General features: G+C 41.3%; 1 protein-coding gene across 2 annotated transcripts in view; it reads right to left on the bottom strand.

Moving 5' to 3' along the window:
* The window catches only part of LOC125882205 (matrix metalloproteinase-16-like), a 95,404-nt gene extending 78,451 nt beyond the window's left edge, over positions 1–16,953 (bottom strand). For both annotated transcript variants that reach the window (XM_049565938.1, XM_049565940.1), the window contains exon 1: positions 16,417–16,953. In XM_049565938.1, coding sequence (XP_049421895.1) covers positions 16,417–16,539 — 123 coding nt within the window. In that variant the 5' untranslated portion in view covers positions 16,540–16,953. The remainder of the gene's footprint in view (positions 1–16,416) is intronic.
* Positions 16,954–18,516: the final 1,563 nt, after the last annotated feature.

Raw genomic sequence — 18,516 nt, 5'->3', positions numbered from 1 at the left:
GCATCTTCTCTCCATCATGTCACCCTCTAGTCCCTTTTCCTCCTAATGTCTACTCTCCCTTCTCTTGTCCTGTAATCATCTCTGTTCCTCCCTCACATCTCCTCTCTGACATTGGACAGTTCTTTATTGTAACCACGACTGGCTCTGTCCTGTAACCACTGCCCCCGTGAATTCCCCGCTGCTTCTGGGGTGAAAGACGGGAAAAAAAAGATGCTGATGAAAAAGCACACAGTTTAGACGTGGCACTGCATATTTAGCTTAACAAAGTCCAAACACTGTGAGGCTGTTTTGCTCCTGCAGTCTCAGAATACTGCACAACTGGTACATTGCACCTGCTTTGAAAACACTATAGGACCACATTTTCAGTACAGAAACCGTCTATTCATTTCAAAGGAATTTGCATTTACATTAACATTTTTATGTCAACATAAATGTGTGTACACATACACTTCTTAGATATATTGAAACCCTGCTCAGAACATAAAGAAGCGCGTATGAAATGCACGTGCAGTGTGAGCTACACGGCTATTATTTAAATGAGAAGCTGCGACGAAAACAAGACAGTGAGTTGTGTTTTTTTTTCAGGAGGGTGTTGGCAGTATGTATTAAGTGAGGCGGTGTGATGTGTTTGGGCTCTCAGACAATGCAGCCATTATCAGATACAGAGATGTATTAGAAAAGAGGCGACGGGAAAAGAGAAAGCCGAGGCTGCTGTTAGATATGTCTGTCACTCACACATTGACAGGATATTGGACTCTGTGTGTGTCTGCATGGAGGTGAGTGAGGTTGGGGGTTGGGGGGGTTGTTCAGAGGATGAGATGGAGAGACACAGGCAGGATATGGAGGGTGTAGCTGTCACACTGGTTCTTTTTATACAGGGAAACTGTGAGACAGCACTATAAATGAACGCAGCAGAAAAACACAGACTGACACAGAATTACAAATGAGTGTTTCACAAACTTCGACGTTACATGATTACATGCTCAAAGGAGTGTTTCAATGTTTTAGTGCTGCACTACAATAAAGTTAGGGTACTTCTTTAGTCTAACTTTTAGTCTCTGGTATATATCAGGTTCCAAAAATGCCATATACCACATTTCGTAACCAATGGCATATTTCTGTTACGCCTCTCACCTCTAGTTTGCAACGCTGGCTTTCTATTATTAATTTGTTGCCTCCAAGCAGAGATAACCCAGAAGACATCACTACGACATCATTCAGGCTGTGCTCATGCACCGTTCATAGGTATACCTACAAAAAGTAACGCACCAGAATTCATATAACCTTCGTAATCTCGAGTAAGTAATTTGTGTATCTGGAAAGCTATGATCGCGTGACCAATGCGCTGATGCGAGCAAAGGTGGAAGTAGTATAGTGGTGCAGGAATGAGACCCTAACCAGGAAATGAGTCAGCATTTTAGCACTCCCAGTTACCTTGTCTTGAAGTCAAAAGTTTTTTTTTTTAAATGGGTTTTTTGTTAGATGCCTGAAATAAGGTCTGTGAAGACTTCAGACCTCACTTGTGACTGTCAAAGCCTTTAGGTGTCTTAAAAAGGCGGCTGCTAACAAGTGGTTAAATGAGACTATAGAACGTCATCATGCTGAACATGGCTTCAGGGCCTTGTTGTGGTGGCGACACTGAAGTCATGGGACTGTGGTGTAGTCCGTTTATAGCCTAACATTAGCTTTTACCTTTGGAGATTACATTTACACTTTAAAAACCATAAAAGTTGTGTTTATTTGTGAAGATTATTTCACTGAACCAAACATGTAAGTATCATAAACATGTTTGCCATTGTATCCCATTGGCTTTTGAACAAGGGCAATGCTAACTTCGACATCGGCCAACAAGAAAACGTCAGCCCTGCAGCACTCTGAAAAGTAAAAATCCACATAAAGAAGCAGATTGTGACTTTTCCCCAGAAAGCCAGTGTTCACGTCCTGTGAAACCAAGTGAACTTTGAATTGTTTTAAGGGATGTTGTCACCATGTTTCTTTTCCTAAACCTAACCTTCATAACTTAACTTGCTTAAATCTAATCTACGTGACTTTTCATAAAGTGCATAACATGACGATGTCTAACCACATTTCTTCTTTCCAAACCTAACCTACATAACTTTACTTGCTTAAACCTAGCCTTTCTAACTGTACCTGCCAAAATCGAACCTACATAACATTACATTAACTGCGTGATGTGACGATGCCATTTGTGGGGCGCTAATTCTTTAGATCTCACACAAACAGCTGTATGTGCATTTTCGTAAGATATACAAAATGGACTCCATTGGAAATGTCAAGGTTAAGACTTAGGGAGTATGATAGCTGTTGGAGATGCAGCAAAGAAGGGGGCACAATGGTCGACATGCTTTATAAATGTGAAATTGTACATGACTCCTGTTCAGCTATTGTCAAATGTCAAATATACTGGAAACAGACTTCACTGACCATCCAGGATTATGCATATTGGGCATTTTACCAATGGAGGCTAACTTGACTTCACAAGTGTGTTCTTGGGTGAAGCTAGCCCTTGTCACGGGAAGCAGGATAGTCCTGAGACATTTGAAAAAGCAATTAAAAGTTTAATCACCAAAAAAAGACTTGACAAAGTCTCTGTCACTTTGGATAAGTTGCAGTTTCAGTTCAGACAGCTGCTGTAGACCTAACTTTGAGCAACTACTCTTGTTTAGTCAAATATTCTACCTCTCTGCAACGCTGCTCGGTTCTCTTCAAAGCCCGAAGCTTTTAACTTTAACTTTTTCATTTCCTTACAAACTTGTCTTGCCTCAGTTCATCGGTCACATAGAAAGCCTTAAACTTTCATGGTCAAACTGACACAAACGTTGCCACAGTTGCACTTTCATAATCAAACTACACACCCTCAAGTTTCAAAGACGAGCGTAAGCTCAAGGCTCAAATCTATTAATACTGCATACACTTTCAAAGATTGAATCCACGTCTTTGATCTTTGATTCCATCATCATGCCGAAGCTTATAGATTATGTCTTGACTCAAACTTTATTAGTATTTCATAAGTTCTTTGGGAAGAGGCAAAAAATAGAGGGACATTGAATTAATTTGTTTTCGGGTCCTGTCGAACATTTAGGGACACAGCTAAAAGAACAACACAGCAGATATTTACCGCTGCCTACAATACAACAATTAACTGACTGCTAAGTGTTTCACTATTTCCAGGATGGTGACCCAACTTCTTAGAATCCTAGAAAAAGAAGAGATCCTTAAAATGCTGCTGAATCATTACTAAGCTCTTCGCCTTTGTCCTACGTTCTACTCTCCTATCTGTCCTTATCTCTGTCTGTTTTCTGTATTTACCCTCCCTCTTCTCTTCATCATTGATTCACTGTCTCTCTTCATTATGCATGGTTCCCAGTGTTCTACTGATGTAAGGATTCCTGAGAGCAGGAAGCTCCAGCTCAACAGTCCTCCTTATTCAGTAAGACAGAAATTCCTCCTCATCCAAATGGATAACGAGGGAGCTTGTAAGAACACTCAGTACGGTTCAATAGAGCTGCAGTTTAGAGCGCTTGTTGGCTGTAATAATAATGATTTAGAGTGGTAACCAGACTCTATCTAGTGCTGCCAAAGTTCTTGCCCATCTGGAATTGACAAACTGTCTTAAACCAAACCTAAGAATTATAAACACTGCACACTGGCTGATTGGGAACTCAACTGTCAACCAGTGGGATCTCTTTTCCTGCAGCTCAAAGAAAGAAATTCTTGGACAGCAGAGGACATTTAGTTCCCCAGATCCACTCTGAACCAATCCAAAAGCATCCAATCAAGTTACAGGAGAGAATTATGAACAACTTATGTTACATTACTGAGCGGCTGTTGGAAAAAATGGTACCAAAGATAATTTCATTTGTGTAGAAAAAGAACAGGTGGTCAAGAAAGAAATGATGTCAAAAACTACAAACAGAGACGGAACAACTTCCATTACATTACATTTGTTAAAGAGCATTTTAGGACATGTTTAGGACTCATGACTCAAAGTTTAGGACTTGGGACTTGTCCATCTTGATTTGGGACTTGAGTGCAAAGACTTGAGAATTACTGTTACTGTTACTTGCAGAACAATGACTTGGTCCCACCTCTGTCAAAAAGGAGTTTTAAAGAAATAGCTCTACATTTTGGGAAATATGTTTATTCATGCCAAGAGTTAGATAAGAGAAGATTTGAATCTCTCAAAAAGAACAAAGAAAGGGCAGCTAGAAAGTGGATGGCATGTAGTTTACGAGTGCAAATACATGTAGCTATCTTGATATCAGATAAAAATGTTTGAGGTTTAACAAACCAGAAATCATTTTTGGTGTGTTTGTTTGATCCATTCACCCCGATTCTCACCCACATCATGAGGCAACTGAATCAAACCAGCCAAGTGTGAAAACGTCATGAAACAAAAATAAGTCTCTCATGTGTAATCGAATAATTATGCCGTTAGAAAAATAGCGAGCCTTCCGGAAAGAGTGGCGTGCTATAATGAGGTTAAACTTCTCCAGAAATCAAGGCACTCTTGAAGTGGAAAGATAAGGAGTCCACCAGCATGCCCAGATGAAGGCTAAAGTGACTTAAATGCTTCAGTGCCTATTTTTGGGTTCTCCACACTTGATTTCACTCCTCTTTGATGTAGATTTCTCTCATGCTTCTGATGGGAGAGGAGCCCGACCTCACCTCACTTCTCTACACACTCCTTCACACAGTGCATTTCATTTTCACCTTTGTCACACTGAGAAAAAAACAGCTTGTGGTTTAAAATCTTGGCCCTTGTAGCTATCCTGAAAGAACACTTCAGTGCATTTATACAGCCATATCTATGAAAATGCACTAAGCTGGTTCTCGGAGGCTATTATCCAGCTATATAAGACCATTGGGGTACAGAATAGTCTCAAACAGAGAGTCTAAACACACAATCAGACTTAGAAAAGTCATTCCAGGTAAACTCCCTATGCTACCAACACGCAGACGCCACGCATCAGGAAAGAGAGTGACTCAGAGGCCTTGTCCTCATCCACATGCCTCACACAAGCACTGAACTGAGCTGAACGCGGAGCATTCATGTCCTCGGACCACCTTTCAACCACCTGGCTTGGCCTGCTACCTGACGAGCAGAAGGTGGGCCAATTAGCCTATGGGTGCAATCATAAGGCCAACCTGCGAGACGATGGAATCAATCTATTATGGATGAGACGTGCCTCAGGAAGCCCGGTTGGCATGGCAACGTGCTGACGGCGCGCGGTGGCTGCTGATGTTGACGTTTGTGACTGATCAGCTGACGGGACGGGAGCTTGGCCCCCTCAGGTTACAGGCACAGCATGCGACTCGTGCCAGAGATCACATGGTCATTAATTGTTTATGGTGGGTTGTGGATGTGGCAGCTCAGCTTCAGTTTGACCTTTGACATTAACGTGACTTTAAAGGGGAGCCATTATGCTTTTCCTTAATTTCTGTTATGTATATAATGGTACAGTTTGGGAAGGTTCTATCCAACGTGGCCAACGTTTCAAATAATGAGGTAAACGCATTCAAAAGTATACTCAGTGAGGACAAAGCTCAGGCTTCACACCGTTCTGAACACTCAACATTTTTCTCTATTTTAGAGAAAAACTAACGTCAGCTCATGATGGATTTCTTTATATGGTTTCTATTTCAGTCAAACAACTGCAAGTGTTTACATTACGTAGCCTGTACTACTACATGTGGACATGCTAACGTCAGGGAAACATTGCTAATGTTGTTAATTTCGAATCACAAAAACTGCAGCTCATCAAATATCCACTTGAGGCTATCTCCAAAACAATAAATCCCCATAGACCTCTATGTTGAAATGCCTGACTTTACAGCAAAAATAAACATGTTTACAGTCTGGTAATTACACACAAATTGGGGGGAGGGGGTTTATAACTCACACCATTTACATTTTATTAAGGCCCAAAGTTTAAGGACGGGGCAAATTGAGTGACAGGTTGTCTGTAAGGTGTCGCCATAGTCTGTGAGTCACAACTTGCACAGCTCCATCTTTGGCTGAAAACGGGTGTCCACTAGGGGTTTGCCATATCATCTTGTTTACGATAATTCCGGTGTAATTTTTCATATTATATGAAAAAAATCATATTGTGATAGTTGCAATATTTCGACTTGTTGACTTATTGATGTCATGCTAACATAACAAGCATTGCTAGAAGCCAAAATTATAACTGACTTTGCCGTGGTTCCAAAAGAGGAGCAGCTTCTGTACTATTGAATAAACTGTGGCGTCGTTAGGCCTAGGCACTTCTCAGACACTATTAGTGAGTTACAGCTCAGAGGAAACTCATTCAGCGGCTCCTCTGGCAGCAGCACAGTGTCTCTTCCTCTCCTCTCACAGGAGTCGATGTCGACAAGTGATTTTGTCATAAACCTTTAGTAATGTAAAACTACATGATGCTCACGGCTCGACAAAAAACTGTAAAACTATATCACCTATTTTGTTGCAATTCTATGTTCTTAAATTAGTAACATATTTTAATTTACTAATTTGTCATATCCTCAAGAATACTGTTATCACAAAAATACCCTTAAATATCGTGATATTATTTTAGTGTCATATTGCCCACCCCTAGAGTCCACACAGAGGCTCTGTCCACTTTTTCATACAGTCCACGGTGTAAACCTGAAAGCAAGCATAATAGGTCCCCTTTAAAAATGGTGAAAAATTTAATGAGAAGTCATATACAGTATAAAAAAAGTAATGTCAAGAGAGGTATCAAGTGATTAAAGTTTATAAAATGACCAGTGCTTTAATTTGTTAGTACCAGGCTTTTCTTTGGTCTCTAACTCAAATCCTTATTTGCAAAAAGCCACCATTAATTGGACTTTGGGAACCAGCATGCCTGCAAGTCCTTTAATTCACTTAGTCCATACGTCAGTTTTTGTGACAGTACCGTGAATCACACATTATTTCACAGGTTTTTCCACAGTCCTGTGATACACACTGCAATATTGGAGGTAATTAGGCTCAAACTGTTCTATAAAATCTCAGAATTATGCTTGTGATCAGAGCAGGTTTGTCACAGACCTTCAGTGAACTGCTCAGAGAGTGGAGTGTGTTTACAAGTCTGTGCTACTCAGAGAAGGTTTATAGGCAGAATGAGACAGAGAACATAAACTGTACCTTGTATATATAACAGTAGGACTCACCTTGAGTACACATACTGTTCCTGCATGTTTATAAGAGTTTATACATAAGTGCAGTATGCATCAGCAACATTAGAAACCCCATCATAAATCTAGTTTATGGTTTAACTGTTTCAGTCTCTTATCTAAAAGTCAGTCAAACACAGAGGTAACGCACTGCAAACAAATCCAGAGTGTGGGATCATTTTGAGAAGGTGAAGGACGAACCCAAGGTGATATGTAAACTCATCTTCATTGGTCGAATACAAACATGACGTATCATCTGAAACATGGAAGTAGCTACATGCCCATTAGCCCACAGCGTCATTAACAGGCGGCTCGCTCAGTGTGTGACGTGCACTTGTAGATAAAATATAGGCCTATATTAATGAAGGTTCATTAGTACGGTTTTGTATTTCTCTGTAATGTAGCACAGTGTTAACAATGTTACTGAGACTATTCTTTGTCACACCTTTAACTCAAACCACCAAAATATATCATTTAATAAACATGCTGGCAACTAGTCGACTAATGGCCCTAAATGATGACTATTGGTTGAACCTAGCCCTAGTATAATCAGACAACCAATAAGTGCATGCTATTTTATATCTTGTCTCTATATACACACACCTTTCATATTCAGAAGATCCATCTGTCAAAACAGAGAATGGTACCTCCATACTCTAGGATAACGTTTCACATTAATTTAGCAGACATGGCGCTCAAATTATGAGCCATACGCCACTCGATGCAATTTCACAAACTTAAGGTGACATAGGTGTGTCACTTTGTGTGACAGCTAAAGTGCTGGCAGGACAGAAACCCTGCCTTAGAACTGCCTGTAGGCTGCAAAATGTCAATAAGTTCCTCCGCTATGGCCGAGCTCCTGTCAGCACTTGCCTCAGAGCCCTCCTGGTTTTCAGTCTACTCATCTCATCAGTGAATGATTTACACTCAGGGATGCTGAGTGAATACAATTAGCTCCCTGCTAGGACAGAAAATCAGCAGTGGAAGACCTTGCCCCAAGTCCTTTATTAAGCCACAAATATCAGGTCTACCAATTATTAAAAAGTTAAGAAAGTTGAAATTACATTTTGGAGTCATTCCAGCCCTGATATTCACTGGGGTTTATAAAAATGTTCCTGTATGTTTTTTGTGTGAGAAACAGATCCATGTTCGGGGGTTACAGTGGATAAAAACAAACAATGAGGAGGAATCATGCCTCAACTATCACATGCATCACAAATATCACTCCCCCAAAATGTTTATATTACTTTTTCTCAAAATGACATCACCTCTCTCTATAAGTAGAGATATTATGTTACAAAGTCAAGTGAGTGTGCCGTGCAGCTAGGCATTGATCTGTCTGATTGGCTGATGGTGTAAAGGTGGATCTATCTGTTCAGTCACAGAGTCAGGACAGAGCAGCTGGGAGTGACCAGAGCTCTGGGAACAGGTGACTCGTGGGAACATGATCCCGGCCTCCTGGGAAAGCCTGCCGCCTCTGACCACCCTGAATTATTCATCGGTTACACGCAGAACCACTGGCAAGTGTGCCAGGGTCGTCAAGGCAACCACAGCCTTCCTGCCCACACCAGTAACCACAAACCCACACACATACACACATAATTTCACTGCTGCACTTGTATTCGTACTGTAAAATTTGCATTTGCAAAAGACTCCGCATGACTTTTAATGATAGCGAAACTATCATCTGCACCTCATGACCCCGATGCAATGTGATTACTGCAGAGGTTGAACAGGGCACTGCTTCATATTTAGCCCCGGGTGCTTACACACACATACACACACTTGAAAAATACTTAATGCACACCGTGTTCACCATCTCCATGGCCCCATTAGGACAAAATGTCACAAAAATGTCACCCTAAAATGTCACAGTCTGATCATACATACTGATCAGAACAGTGTCTTTTCTAGTGGGTAATCTTTTGGGGGTTTTCCAAAGCATTTTGATGACTTAAGATGTTGGAAATGAGAAAAAGACATCCCTGGATTATGACATCTGACACCAGCTGATATCTTATAAACTCACTCTGCGGAGAGATCTCACTCCTAAACGACCAAACGTCCACACAGCTGATTGATTACTGTTGCAATCACATATGCAAACATGCTGGTATAAGATTACATCACTGCACACAGAAACAGATTGCAACAGTTGCCATGACTCACAAAATTGTGCAGTGTAAAAAAAAAAAAAAATACCCCCACACACACATTTCCCCAAGCGTTTCTGTCAACAGCTTAATTGACAGCCTTACATGTGATGCCCCATTGGCATCTTCTAATGTTGCAGTTGTCAGTCACATTAAAGATTTAACAGCTCAGTAAGCTGTGACCAAAGATACATCTCAGAGAGAGAGAAAGACTGAGTGTTGCAACACAGGGAGAAAGACTGGGAACAACACACAACAATAACAAGTTGCTGCTGAGGAAAATCAGTCGAGTGTGTGTGTGTCTGCGTCTGTGTGTGTGTGATTATGAATCATTTAGGTCAGTGCAGGTGTTGTGTATGCTCTAGGATTGGGTGAACAGACTGACACAGACACCCCAGTGGCTCCGAAATCTGCTCTCTTACCAAAGCCAAATGACGTCAAGAATGCTGCTGAGTGTTTGTGTACTTGCGATCTGTGTGATTGCTCAGTGAAACGAGGGCGAAGCACACAAGTATAAATACACTCATAAGCGCCCCTGTGTGCACTCAGACACAGAAGGTAAGCCCATACATACAGAGTGTACTGTATGTAGGAGGGAAATATGGCTGTGCAGAAACAGCTACGATTTCAATATGTATTTTGTTAAAGATGAGGATGAAAACTGTTATGAAAACAAAGGAGAAACTAACTATTTAATGCAAATAAAAGCCTAAAGACTATCACTGCCTGATGACACACAAAAGCGCTAAATGTCAGAAGTGACGCATTTTTAATTTGAGGCTATTTTAGACAATTCTGTAGAGCAGAGTGGTTTATTAGGGTGCTTTCACACCTGCCCTGTTTGGTTTGGTTCAATCGAATTCAAGTTGGTTCAATCGAATTCAAGTAAGTGCGGTTCGTTTGGGCAGGTGTGAACACAGCAATCACACTCAGGTGCACATCAAAACAATCACACTGAGACCTTCTTGAAGAGGTGGTCTCGGTCCGGTTACAAACTGGTGCGGTTCATTTGTGGTGAGAACGTGTTCCAGCCTCGATCTGAACCAACTGCAGTCACATGACACATTGTTTGGGTTAAACATGAGCATGTTACAGTCCTGGAGGATTATTAATGTGCACCTCCTCCTGTACTGCCTTAATATGCACATTCAGCACATCCAATGCATCAAAACATTGTTTTCTAGTTGGAGCCGCGCCTCGTTTTCAAACTGTATGGTTTGACTAAAATGAACAATGACAGCAATATAGTCCACGATGAGCAGCGCTAAAATCAACCTGCGTAGTTGTCCCTCCATTGTGACATTAGAAAGTGTCACATTTATCTTGCAAGTGTACTCTTCTTCAACGTTTGCTTTACTGCCTGGATTTTTCCCACATGGAAATTCTGACCAATCAAGAGCAGCTTTCTCACACAAGGCATTTGATCTGGTCCGCTTGTAAATGCTGTCATAAGAACACGAACCAACTCTAGGCAGTTATACAACTTTGTGACAAAATCAGACCAAAGGAGACAACTCTAGGTCTGACAGCACACACACAAAAATGGGGACGGTAAGGAACAGGTCCACTGGTACCATCCACAACTTTTCACACTGTAAACAGAAAAAAAGCTACCAAAATGAAGTAAACTGTACCAGACTGCTTGGTGGAAACAGGCCACACACACACACACACACAGTTAAAAATGAACACATGCACACACAGCGAGGAGTGAAAACAAAAATCCGTGGAAGTGAGAGAACAACCACAACTGTTGACACACACACATTTACATTCTCACCAGTTGCTTCCCATTATTCAGATGCCACTCAGAGGCTGAGCCTGCCAACTGGTAACATGAGTTGTGACAGGAATGAAGCTCTACCGTTCTCCACATAGTGACAACAGCACTAAGTAGTTTGCATCGGGCTGGACTGGGCTTGGAGTGAGCGTAGTGCTGAAAACAGCTACTGTACTGATGTGAGGGCATGTGGCTCAGAGTTTGGCAGTAGGGCTGGGCAATATGGCTGAAATCATTAACATAATATTAATAAGAAGAGTTTACTATGTTGATATAGAGTATATCATGATATAGGAGATAATAGTTGTGTTATACATTACACCAGACCAAACTCTTCACACATGTAAAACAAACTTTTATAAACTAATTATGTTTGGTTGGTTGGTCAATATGGTATGATATCATCACGATACTTAGGTCATGATATGATATTATTGCGATATGCTGAGTATTGTGATAACAATAAATCGCGATTTATTACATTTTTTCCAACTGCAAACTATTTTCCCTGCAGGAAAATGTTGTCAACATCAGTTTTACCTCATAAAAGTTTTCAGCCTGTTCATCGACTTTAATCATTTTTATTGCAGCTAAATGTGACACAAAGCAGACAGCATGACGAACATCGTCATAAAACCTGTCAGAAATGCTGCATACACCTGACAAACTCAACTGTGGGCAGATTTAACGCCCTCTGCAAGGCCAGATTAAGAATTTGGGTACGACTGTGTTGTTAAAAAACGTCGGGGTGGAGTCACACACCTGGGTTCTAGTGTTTTTAGCGTGTGACAAAGCCTTCATTTTTGACAAGGCTATATAGACGCAGAAGTTTGCACATGAAGTAGGTGATGGACTGTGTTATTTTCTAAGCTCTTTCAGAGTTGGATGGTAGTTATATCGAGCTAAGTGTTGGTTGATTTTTCAGCTGAGCGGGTTTAGCGTTAGCTTGGCCAACAGCAGCTCACACTATCTCCGAAAGATGGTGCGTGAGGTGAGCCCTCATAGTTAAAGTATTCCTGGAGTATTCTCATATGACACTGCTTGCAAATCACGTGTCTTATCCAAGTCCATCTTTCCTGTTGTGTTCAAAAATCCAAAATAAGTCCAAACGTTTGATTTTAAAGCCAACAGTGCATTTCTGATTTCTTTCTCCTGTGCTTCCATCTTTGTTTTGATGAACTTCCTGCCAAATGCCGCTGACTGAGACCTCTGCTGACCTCACCAGGAAAAAAAAAAAACTTGAAAAAGCAACTGAAATTATCGGTGATCATACTGGTTATTGGCCATGAGAAGCAGGTAATTATCAGTAAGGGTTAGGGTTAGGGTTATCAGTAATTATCATCGGTGCATCCCTAGATTTTGGCATGGTCTATATTTTATAATCAGAACTCTGTCTGTATCCATTTTGTAGTTATGGCTAAAAAACAATAACTGACAAATGTTGGATCACAACCCAAATCTAATCAATTTGTTTCTGACACGAGGTCTGTCGGCCACATTTCATGGAAATCTGATCTTAGATTTCTGAGATACCTCTGTGACAGAGAGACAAACAGAGGGAACAGATAACATCTTTGGTGGAGTTAATGATCACAGCTGACAGTCAGTCGGCAGAGTCTAGCCAAACCAGCTTTTATTAATTCATTCATCCATCTGAGACAGGATGTGTTAACAGATGGGAGTACACCGGAGCAACTTTGTGCTCTCTTTGTTGTACAGCAGATTATCTCTGACTAAGCAACTTCGCTTTGTCTCTGGTGAGCGTAGTGGCATGATTCAAACACTTAATGTGACTCAGAGCGGAGCGCTGCACCTGATGCCTCTCTGTGAAATACTGAGTTAAACCAAGGCAACGCGATGCTCATGAGGCTTTGGCACTTCCACGCTGTTGCTGTTGCTGTCGTTGTTGTTGTTGTTGTTGTGTTCCTAGAGAAAGCTACTGTGGTGAGAAAAATCATCCATGAGTCAAAATATCACAAATCCCCGCAGAATGAAAAGAAGGTAGACCACAGAGCACAGAAATAGCTGTGAGTGATACAATGAGGAGTTTATGTAACCAGACTATTTTCTGACAGAGATGGGAACAAAAGCATTTAAGATGAATATATTCCAGTTTCTCTGCGATGTTTGCAAATTCTTAAAATGAACATGCTGGTCACAGGGTGAATTCAAAGCTTTAAGATAGCTGCTATCCAATGCAAAGAGTGCACTTGGCCTTTAAACCTGCTGAATATGATGTTGATCATTGAACTGAAAGCCTTAAAGCACCAGAAAGAGTTCAGACACACCGCTTTAGATAAAATGTGAGGATGGTTAAACACAGTTCAGGGTGGCTGTGTGTTTGTGGCGCTGAGTGGAGACGACTCTTATGCAATATTAAGTGAAATCTCATCCTAACTATGAGACAGTGTCAAACAGACAGGAAAAATAGATTAAAATCCATTATCTCCCTTTTAATTACTCCGCGTTATGTAAAAGCTAATGATAAAAATAACCCGAGATAGCTCGACTGCCTGCGTGGCCCACCTACAGTCCTGCATGTAGCCTTGCAGAGGAAGCATAGCGTTACTTTTTCACATAAAATCAATACGGATTGAAAGAGAAAATAAAACTCACAAGGAGATAAATGAAATTAACTAGTGGCTTTGCCATTGTTCGTGACATTGTCTAATTTGCAGAGAAAATTGCTTCTTGAGGAAAAGACAATCGGATAAACAAAAGCCGAGGAGCTTTCAGAATTATTCTAGCACAGACTGGCAGATCTGTAGTGTTAGACTGAAGTGAGGTGTTACGAGTTAGTATTCATTAGTGTTTTATCGCCCGCTGACAGGCTGTACTTTCTGTAAAATGTAATCCAAGGAAAACTCTAAGAAAGGAGAAAATTGGCAACACAGTAAACTCAGCCATGAAGTCTAATCCAGGAAGTCAGCACTAAAGCTGCCGTCCAAAAAGTTTTCCAAGAGACCGCAGTCTGACCGGCAATTACAGGGGAGGGCTTTAGGTGACCTCCCACCTCAAACCGCACCTGTTATTGAGAGGAAATACTCTCTCTTCATTATCACCCTCTGGAACCTGCGGTGAAAGTGTGCACACACGCAGTCATAACAAGTCGAGTGGATGGCTCCAATAAAAACCAGTTCAGTAGTGTTTAAAACATCACAGACACATGGAGGGACATCATCAGTCATCCTGCTGGATTGGGCTTTTGAGGCCAGACCTGGCAACACAGTTTACAAAGCACTTACAGCAAGACTACAGTCGAATAATATATCCAATATGAACTCTGTTGCACCGATTTAATTACTCTTACTTAGCCCACTCAGTGTGCATTATGATCTTCGCTGCAGCCACATTTACACCTGAGAACTCCACAGTACACACTCAATGAGAAACCTTTGGGCAAATTGATGCTGATGCTTAATTCTCTCACCTCTGGGATACTCAAGACGATGATGACAGTCAAATTAGGGGCTATAAATGGCTTGTATTACAGTGAAAAGCCTACTTTATACTAGCCTGTTATACTAACACATACTGTCATTCTATGAAGCTGAAAACACAGATATGAAACTACTGTAACCACATTTATTCACTGCACTCTCCTGACACATTCAAGAACTTCTATATAACACTTTTAATCTTATATATGCACGATGTTTCTGCTAAAAACAAAGGTTTAGTGTTTCCTGTTTTTAGACACAGGGCTAAGCGCACAAAAAAGCCAGAGCCTTTTCATTTCGAGTACAAATGGCAGACACAAAAAATGGGAAAGTTTCGGAGTGCCTTGACTACAGCACATTCACATGATGACAAAGGAAGGCTTGGAAAAGAAAGGGCAAGACGCAAGGGCTGGGGGAGGATAATAACATGCGAGTCAAGGCAGAGGACGTGGGAGAGCAGAATGTGGAGCCAAGTAAGGAACTTGAAATACATTATGAAATATGGCGACGATAACAATACCAGCCGTCATCGCCGATCGCTCGTGTTTATGTTGTTGATTATGTCTTGAAAGCAAGAAAAAGGCTAAGTGCTATTGCATGGCGTGGGTTTTGACGTGATTGACTAAGAGTGGAGGTTGTGTTGGATATTTCAAGGGTCATTGTCGACTGGGTACAAAAGAACAAACCTTTGTACCTCTCTCTAACTTCTCTCCTCCGTCTGTCATGTGAGCTCGGACGTTTTAACTGAATAACCTGTAGCATCTGGACTAAATCTGCTCCCCGTTCCTCCAAAGGGAACAGTGTGGCACGCCAAGCCTGCAAATCATGTGGATATGTGGATGTACGACTTGAATGGCTGTCAGTGGACATGCCAGGATGTTCCTGTGTGGTGTCTGTGTGTGTGTGTGTGCAGCCAAGTGTGAGACACAGCGCGGGGGTTACACTTTATGATAGCCGTATGCATTCAACTTTGGCTAAACAGAAGTGATTCGCCAAACAGACAAATAGGCAGACATGCCCTTGGTATAAAAACCCTGGAGGGAAGCTTGTGTTAGTTCTGCAGGCTCATGAAAGAAAGACAGAAAAAAGAATAAACATTGATTCTTTTTAAAAGCTGATTGAGTGTTAAAGTTTATTGGCGTAACACTTGTAGCCTGGAGGCTTTTAACAATCCATTATGTCGGGATATCAGATCAGAATAAGAGCTCCAGTTGAACAGAAACCTCTCTTTTTCCAGTCAGAATCTCCTCTGGCTGCCAACACTGCTGCCTGTGAACCCATAAGATCTGTTTCAGCTGGATTAAGCCTCAGAGCATGTGCTGCTTTTGTTACGATGGCTCTATCTGAATGCTTTAAAGTGGAGGGTCTTGTGTGCTGTGTTAAAATGAAGTCACGGACTCTTAAGAAGACAAAGATCTGAGCAGGGAGCCCCAGTGAGTTTAAATGACTGAGTATGTAAAGTTTATATGGGAGGATAACAGTGTTAGAGTTGAGTCGTGTGGCTTTTGTCAATTAAATTATATTATAAGGACATTAGTTTTGCTTAGTGACACTGCCTCCACTTTGAGAACATGAACAAGCCCAAATAGGGCAATAAATAAAGCTGTGATACAACTTAAACAGCACAAAAAGAAGTGTATAAAGGGACAGGATGAAGAACAACCCAGCTGGGCTCCTCACAAAGACCCTGTTGTTACTGAAACATCAACACTGCCTCAACATTAAACTCAACCCTGCTCCTCACATGCATTAGTCTTTAAATATAAGATGATATAATGGCGATAAAAGCTTCTTCTTTGTTCCTTCATTGAGATGCTGTCATGTCAACACATACACTGTTTCTTACCTCCACGCTGAACGGCTGCTCCTCTCCGTTCACGGCACATAAAATCCACAGCACCAACTGAAGGCATAACGTCCCCATACAGCAGCTATTAAGACATCTCCTATTGCGGACCAGTAGAACCATAGTGAACCCGCTGCTGTCGCCGTTAGTCACTGGTTAGTTTTATTTACAGTCGGTACAAAGGAGCGGACACCGGGGAGGTAAATCCTACACGTTTAGCAGCAACATTGCTGATGTCTCGGTGTCTCTGTTGCGGTGCCGAAAGCAGAGGAGCGGAGAGAGGAGAGAGGAGAGAGGGGAAACAAGGGGGAGAAGGAGCCGTTTCGTCGACCGCTCGCGCCGCTGCCTTTGCCGCCGTTTCAGTTGGAGGTTATCCCCGGGGAAAGTGTCGCTGTTAGCGCCTGTCAGCAGCCTCCCGGTCCCGCAGTCCCCGGGTCAGTCCTCCGGTACACCGGCCGTTGTTCAAAGCGGACGCGTCCAGCCCGTTTTCTGCACCGCGCGGCATAGCTGCCCGTTTTCAATCGTGTTTCCCACCGAGTGCGCATGCGCGTGCTGGCACGAGCGCCCCCATCCCCACTGCTAAGCCAAATTCTGCTATAAAAACTAACAGTGCTCAGTCCTGACTGTGTGTGTGTGTGTGTGTGTGTGTGTGTGTGTGTGTGTGTGTGTGTGTGTGTGTGTGTGTTTCACAAGCTCAGGTAGTGTCTCCTGTCAAATCAAATCAATCAGACTTTATTTATATAGCAGTTTTCATACAATAAGAACGCAACACAAAGTGCTTCACACAATAAAAACAAAAACAACAAACACACACACACACACACACACACACACACACACACACACACACACACACACACGTAAATTCAGAGACTGTAATGGTAAGGACTAAAATTAAAAACTGAGGTAATGCTACATACACTAAGTGGAGAAACACCAGAGGCAGGATAAAAACTAAATTTTAGATCTGTCAATAAATAAGTAAATAAATAAGTTAAAATAAATAAATAAGTCACGAAATAGAAGAATATGCCAGCTAAAAAAATATTTAAAAAATAATAAATAAATACAGAATAATCATAAATACGAAATTAAAAAACAAAATAAAAAAAAAATAAAAATCAATCCAGGCTAAAAAGGTAGGTCTTGAGTTTGCGTTTATAAACACCAACACTGCAGCCCTCATCTTCACTAACACTAAATCCACTTTCCAAATATGGCTTCTTTCATGACACCACTATTATTATTTTGTCATTTTGTGTGTTGATTTCAACACAAATACATAAACACAAACAGCACAGACTAAACCAAAACACATCTCTCCGTACACAGCACTGAGCCTTATATATCGTCGGGTGACCTATTGTACACATCGAGCCTGGAAACAAACAAACAAACAAACAAAGGTCCCTATGACAAAGCAAACGCAAAAGAAATTTCCATTAATTGTAGCTCATTTCACTCAAGTGTCTTGCTCCTATGACATGTTTAGTCCTCTGGTTCCAGACAAGCAAACATAATTCCCCTCTGTTATGCAGATTGGCTATCATTAACTCAAATGATGCATTCACTGTCATTAACTTCACCCACTCTCTATATACAGGTCTAACATGACTTTTCCAGTAGTGAAGGATGACTGTAGCAGCTTGATTATCTCTCTCCAGAAAGGTAGAACTGGAGGACAGGTTCACATGGCATGGATAAAGGTGCATTCCTTGAATACCCCAGGACACCAATATCAATTTACCAGAATACAGACAACTTATATAGGCAAGGCACATTTATTTACATAGCACATTTCGTACACAGAGGCAACACAAACTGCTGTATAGACGAGCCAAGTTCATTGTGGCCCAATTTCAATATCAATGTGATCTATAAAGTCCAATATACAAATCACAGTTAGCCTCAGAGGGCTTTACAGCATGCAACATCCCTCTATCCTTGGACCCTCACAGCTGATAAACAAAAACTTGTCCCTTTAATAATAAAATGTAGATGATTTAACTCTCCAAACACACCTTGTAACAAAAGGCTGCAGGTACAGCTTTTAGCAAAGTGCTGAACCTGGCTTATTTTGGGTATGTTTATAATTTTAAT

Source organism: Epinephelus fuscoguttatus, linkage group LG21 (assembly GCF_011397635.1).
Source record: "Epinephelus fuscoguttatus linkage group LG21, E.fuscoguttatus.final_Chr_v1".
Taxonomy (NCBI): Eukaryota; Metazoa; Chordata; class Actinopteri; order Perciformes; family Serranidae; genus Epinephelus; species Epinephelus fuscoguttatus.
Note: the sequence above shows the minus strand (reverse complement) of the source record. Positions and strands in the feature narration are given on the sequence as shown.